At 33.8% G+C, this 6,866-nt stretch overlaps 1 protein-coding gene across 1 annotated transcript; it reads left to right on the plus strand.

The window, feature by feature from the left end:
• On the plus strand, positions 1-2,726 carry LOC125581531 (glutamate dehydrogenase 2-like). The gene is made up of 7 exons (XM_048747152.1): positions 1-257; positions 742-855; positions 954-1,250; positions 1,521-1,637; positions 1,806-2,056; positions 2,144-2,219; positions 2,305-2,726. The coding sequence occupies exons 1-7, from the start codon at positions 150-152 to the stop codon at positions 2,575-2,577; spliced, it is 1,236 nt and encodes a 411-aa protein (XP_048603109.1). The 5' UTR covers positions 1-149; the 3' UTR covers positions 2,578-2,726.
• Positions 2,727-6,866: the final 4,140 nt, after the last annotated feature.

Genomic DNA, 6,866 nt, shown 5'->3' on the forward strand with positions numbered 1-6,866 from the left:
TCTCCGTCTTCTTCCCCTACAAATACTCCATTCTTCGTCTTCTTCCTCCCATCATCTCATCTCATTAACCATTCTTTCGATTTCGTTTTGTGTTCTTAAAGTTTGGATCTTTCTTTCCTTCCGATCACACTTTGATTTGATTTTGAGCCATGAATGCTTTAGCCGCAACGAACAGGAACTTCCGCCATGCCTCACGAATCCTCGGCTTGGATTCGAAGATCGAGAAGAGTCTCATGATCCCATTCAGAGAAATCAAGGTTCGAAATTGATCTCATGCTCTGTTTTTGCTTATTGTCTCTGTTTCGGGGTTTTACTTTGATCTCAAACACTCTGTTTTTTGCTTCTCGTCTCTGTTTCGGGTTTTACTTTGATCTTAAACACTCTGTTTTTGCTTCTCATCTCTGTTTCGGGTTTGAATTTGATCTCATCACTCTGTTTTTTCTTCTCGTCTCTGTTTTGGGGCTGAACTTGATCTTAAGCTCTGTTTTTTTGCTTCCCGTCTCTGTTTTGGGTTTTAACTTTGATCTCAAACAATCTGTTTTTGCTTCTCGTCTCTGTTTCGGTTTTGAATTTGATCTCAAGCTCTCTGTTTTTGCTTCCCGTCTCTGTTTCGGGTTTTAACTTGATCTCAACACTCTGTTTTTGCTTCTCGTCTCTGTTTCTGGTTTTATCTTAATCTCAAGCTCTCTGTTTTTGCTTCACGTCTCTGTTTCGTGTCCTAATCTTGACTTTGTGATCCAGGTGGAGTGCACGATCCCCAAAGACGACGGAACTCTTGTTTCCTACGTTGGATTCAGGGTTCAACACGACAATGCTCGTGGACCAATGAAAGGAGGAATCAGATATCACCCCGAGGTTTAACTCTCTTTCAAGTTTTCAACCATCCATCTCCATGGATCTTGAGATTCGTAGTTTTTTTCTCAAAGTTTCAAACTTTTTGGTTTTTTGTAAAGGTTGATCCGGATGAAGTCAACGCATTGGCTCAGCTCATGACTTGGAAGACAGCTGTCGCTGACATTCCGTACGGTGGAGCTAAAGGTGGGATCGGATGCAACCCTCGTGACTTGAGCTTGAGCGAGCTCGAGAGGCTTACACGTGTCTTCACTCAGAAGATCCATGATCTCATCGGTATTCACACCGATGTACCTGCTCCTGACATGGGGACTAATGCTCAGACAATGGCTTGGATTCTTGATGAGTACTCCAAGTTTCATGGTCATTCCCCTGCTGTTGTCACCGGCAAGCCCATTGTAAGGCTCTTGATTATGATTCTGATTGCAAAAGTTTTGAGCTTTTTATTGGTATTTGCAATGTTGAAAAAATAGATAGGAAGTAGTTAGGCCAATTTTTGAGGGATTATCGATTTTTTAAATGTTAATATATATGTTTTTAAAAATTATAGAAAAATCGTTTCGCTTAGGTCCGATTTGCCGACTAGGGGTTGCCTAGACACCTGCTGTGTCTAGGCTGATTTTTATAACACTCAGTATATATATGACTGTGTGATCACTTTGGTGTAGGATCTTGGTGGTTCACTTGGTAGGGAAGCTGCCACAGGACGTGGTGTAGTCTATGCAACCGAAGCTCTCCTTGCTGAATACGGCAAATCGATTAAGGGATTGACATTTGTTGTTCAGGTAAAGCTTACTTCAAATCTGAAGCTTAATGTTGTGTTTATCTGAGAATGAGAATAAAAAAATTGAGAGATATCCGCCAAGACGAAACTAATATTACATGATGTGGTTTCGGCCCATCCTCTTGGTATTAAAATAAAAATATTGAGAGATATGCTTGGTGTGTGACAGGGTTTTGGGAATGTTGGAACATGGGCAGCCAAGCTGATCCATGAGAAAGGTGGGAAAGTGGTTGCGGTAAGCGACATCACAGGTGCTGTCAGAAACCCTGAAGGTCTAGACATCGACGCTCTTCTGAGTCACAAAGAGACAACTGGAAGTCTAGTTGATTTCAGTGGTGGAGACGCTATGGACTCAAATGAACTGCTTATCCATGAGTGTGATGTTCTCATTCCTTGTGCTCTTGGTGGTGTCTTGAACAAGTAGGGACAAAAAAAACTTTCTCTCATCAATCAAATAAACACCAACCATAGAGTCTGATTATTTACTTTCTACATCTTTTGGTTTAGGGAAAATGCTGGAGATGTGAAGGCAAAGTTCATAATAGAGGCTGCAAACCATCCAACTGATCCAGATGCTGATGAGGTGATGCACCACCAGCAGCATTGATAACAACACTATATAAACCATCTCTTAATATAAAATCCTAATGTGTGTTGATTATTGGCAGATTCTGTCGAAGAAAGGAGTGATTATACTTCCAGATATATACGCAAACGCAGGAGGAGTGACGGTGAGTTACTTTGAGTGGGTGCAGAACATTCAAGGGTTCATGTGGGAAGAGGAGAAAGTGAACCTGGAGTTGCAGAAGTACATGACTCGTGCCTTTCACAACATCAAGTCAATGTGCCATACTCATTCCTGTAACCTCCGTATGGGAGCTTTCACTCTTGGAGTTAACCGTGTTGCTAGAGCCACCCAGTTGCGTGGTTGGGAAGCTTGATTCTATTGAATTTTCCCAAATATACTATGTTTTTTTCTGTTTTCCCCTGTTTTTTTTTGGCTTCATTGTTTGCTGATAATTGATGTTCCGAAATGAAAAAGAAAACAAATGAATTGAATAACTAAAAAATGAATAAATTTTTTTACTGATTTTTTTTTCTTTATATGAAAACTTTCATTTTGTTTGTGAACTTGTTACCAAATAAGACCATATCAATGGAAATGTAAAAACTATCAAATATATAAAAATCCAATACTACCCTTCCGACCACAGCCACCAACGTGGGCAGCCGAGCTAGCAACCCCGGTCGAGGGGTTATTCACTTATTCTTCTTGGAAGACGGCTGAAAAATTCCTGCAGGGGCGGCTTGTGGAGCACCCATAGGTACCGAAGATGGGCTATTCCCTTCAACATTGACTTGTAGCTTCATACCAGGAAAGAAATGGAGCCTATTACCGCAGATAAAGAACGTGTGTAGTGTTGCAGCTCTGTAAGTTGTCCTTTTTCAAAAAAAAAAAAGAAGGTTGTCTTTAGACACTTTGTATCGATGAGTAATGGAACACTAGCAATTATATATAGATTCAAGCGGATATAATTAGATTTAATGCATGTACATCATGCTGGGTACCAGCAATAGTTTCATAGAATGTTTTCATCACAAGTAGTAAAATGTGTGCAGGTGTCTATGATACTTGGAACATCACCAACACTAAAATCCCCAAAATGATGCGGAGGGTGAAAGAAATAGCATCATTGACCTCTTGTCCATAATTTCTATATCTAAAAATGCATTGTAATTTGTAAAGGCTCGTACTCAACTGGAGATATTCGTCTACCACAATTCACAAGCTGTTTATATATTGAGACTCAGTAGTTGAGTAGAAGTATAAAGTTTTTTTGTATGATGTTTAATTTTTTATAGATGGTCTCGAAATGTTTGTAGATACTTCTCAAACTTTGTATGAAATGCATATGTAACATGGAGAAAATATTTCTTACAAAATTATAGATCTTAACATAACTTAATAATATATTCAATGTTTATTTGAATCATCTACTTGCACATGCTAAAAACGACAGTGGTAAATCATAAATATATTACAATAGATAGGAGAAAACAAAATCAGTTGATGGTCTTAACTAACAAGATGCAGCTATTAGACTATTGTAAAAGGATGATGTTAACTTATTTAGTAATTAATTATGTACTACTCATCTTGGGAAGATACTCGCTTGGACTTGGTTTATTTAGTTTTAGCTACGTTTTTTAAACACAGTTATGTTGATATAAATACTACCTCCATTTCAAAATGTTAAATATTTAAGAAATTTCACACATATTAAAAAATATCTTAAATTTTGAAGTTTACAATTTATAATTATTACTTAATAGAAATGCATTAAAATGTAAAATAATGTATTTTTAAACAATTAGTTTTCTATATAATGTATTTTTTTGAAACAGAAGAAATATTAGTTAGCATTTTTTGTAAATTACTTTTAATGATTCACGAAATTTCATGTGTATGATATCATTGTCCTTTTGATGTTTGTGACATCAGACAAGTTATTATTTATGTATTAAAAGTTTCTAGATTCATAAAGTTAATTATTGGAATAATGAAATATAGTTTCCCCTTGCATGAAGGAACCGGAGCAATACTTTATTTTTTCGGAGCAATACATTTTACTATAACTAATCATTTTCATCAGCAAACAATCCATACAAATTCATATCGATATGTTGGATTTATCTATATATCCACAAGAGTGATCAACGTATTTATGAAAGCTTAAAATCCGGACAAGAGGATGCTTTTTTGCGGAAAGTTTTTCTTTGTTCTTTTGTATATGGTACAACGAATGGGACTGAAAACATCCATTAAATAATTCCTATATGTTTATACTATACCCCAACATCTATACTATACTAAAAGCTCTATATACTCCACTCTAAAGCTGTCCACGTCATTTATTAAATTCAACCAATCAGAGAGTATTGTTTGGTCACGTCACCATCAAGCTTCTCAAAAAGCTTCGAGCCTATTTCCATTGATCTTCTCATCTTTTTTTCTCTTGCAAAAACGTTTCTTGAAAGGACTGTCTTCTTATCTCTCAAACCTTCCTCTATCACTCATAATTATATATTGATTCAACTTATAAAGTCACTAATAATAGATTGATTTGTCTGTTTGAGTCGATTTCATCATCTCTCCTTCAGTTCTAAATACAATTTTCCAGTTTAAAATTCACACAACCGACGAATAGTATAGTTCATCAACCGCAGGCCATGTTCGAAAACGCGGCAACTCGGCCGAGTACACGGCCTTGCAACGCTCGGCAGTACAGAACCGCCGCGATTTCATCAAAATCGGACAAAAAATCGGATTCATCAAAAAAGTCCAGGCTTTTGAATTTTAAACGCTTGGAATTTGATGTTACGTCGCAAATCTACAGTTTTTATGCAAAAATTGATAAGAAAACTGCAAGAAAATGATGTTTTATGTTAAAAAAGTTCGAGGCGGCCATGAAAATTTCGCAGTAGAAGTGAAAACCCTAAAAGGAAGAAGACGATTTAATTACAAATTTGCCATTAATGAAAAAAAAAATTCTAAAACAAAAAAGAAGTACCTGCGTTTTGAACCCATGACATCCTCCGTCATAAAACTGTCTTTTGCCACTGGACCACGTTGTCTTTACAAAGAATCGTAGAAAATTATTTAATAGGTTATAGTTTTACGTAAATTAAAAAAAGAAAAAGATAACAAATGAATTGAAAAAAATAAAAAGTGGAACCATACATACAAAATAAATATTATGGCCAAAACACAAAAAAAAGAAAAGATGAACCAAATTTTTTTTTTTTTGAAACTAAGATGAACCAAAAGTTAAAAACAGAAACATTTAAAATTGGTTCAAATAAAGAATTTAGGCGACAATTAATGACAGAACAAAATAATAAAACTACAATAAATATACTCCAAAAGTTAACACCAACAATTAACACAAAAATCATATAATCACATATTAATCATTGTTGTATCAATCATTCCCAAAAAATAATTACATACTATAACAACAAAGTAACGTTAATATACAAGTGAAACATTAAACAACGACATGTATCCACAAAAAGCTGAATTATAAAACACATAAAACAATCAGTCGAAAAAGAGAGCTTGACAAATTCTTATGTGATACATGAGAAATCAATATGCTAAGAAACAATTAACCGGCTGGTTAGAAGCGTTAATCCAACAATATAAAAAAAAATGAAATCCTACTATCAATTACATTACATTAAAAAAACTATCAATTACAACACATTTAAAAATGAGAAATCAAAAAACTACTATACTTTTATAGTAGGAGCAAAATTCTACAAACAATAAGTTGTATCCGGTGGTTTAGAAGAATATGAACTTCAAAAATATAAATATCATATTTAAATACAATACATAACTGTACATGGACATTAACTTTAGAAGAAAATAAAATGTTACATTTATTGATTTCAAAAATGTATTTTCTCATATACATAAATATGTTATAGTATTCTTGCAACCAGAAACATATATTATTCAAATAAAAATAATACTCTTTGTTAAAATATATATATCTCCTCTTTATAAATAAGTGTATGTTCTTTATTCACCAAAAGATAAAAATTTAAAACGAAAAGGATAAACGAATATCTGACACATGAGAGAAAATGATTACAAATAATAATACATTGCAAACCAATATTACAACAAAGACACACACAAAATCTAATTTAATTTACCACCTACTACATATTTTAAAACCCATCGAAAATAGTGAATAAAAATTAGTATTCACCTGCAAAAGAGGGTGTGACTTCTTTTTGTTTCCATTAGTTAGCGCTAAATTTATATATAAATACACTTAAATCAAACATTAGTTACATGAAAATGGCTATATGTTACATATCAAATTTCTTTTTGTATTCGCTCCTCTATGACATAAAAGATAAGCTGATTTCAACACCATCCTCAGTGTGTTCATAAAATATAGACATATCATAAGACCAAAGCTAAGTGGTGCATATACCAAATTTTTTAAAATTTCTAAATTTATAGAAAACAAAAACGTAAAAAAAATAATAGAAAACTGCTAAAGATACTATTAAACATTAAAATTAAATTTAATACAAAGTAAAAATATTCACATATTAATAATAATTATGAATAATATATTTAAAATTTATAATCCGCGCGTAGCGCGGACAGAGGATCTAGTATATATAGTAGCAAGAGAATGGAAGATAT

The sequence above is a fragment of the Brassica napus genome, chromosome A2 (assembly GCF_020379485.1).
Source record: "Brassica napus cultivar Da-Ae chromosome A2, Da-Ae, whole genome shotgun sequence".
Classification (NCBI taxonomy): domain Eukaryota; kingdom Viridiplantae; phylum Streptophyta; class Magnoliopsida; order Brassicales; family Brassicaceae; genus Brassica; species Brassica napus.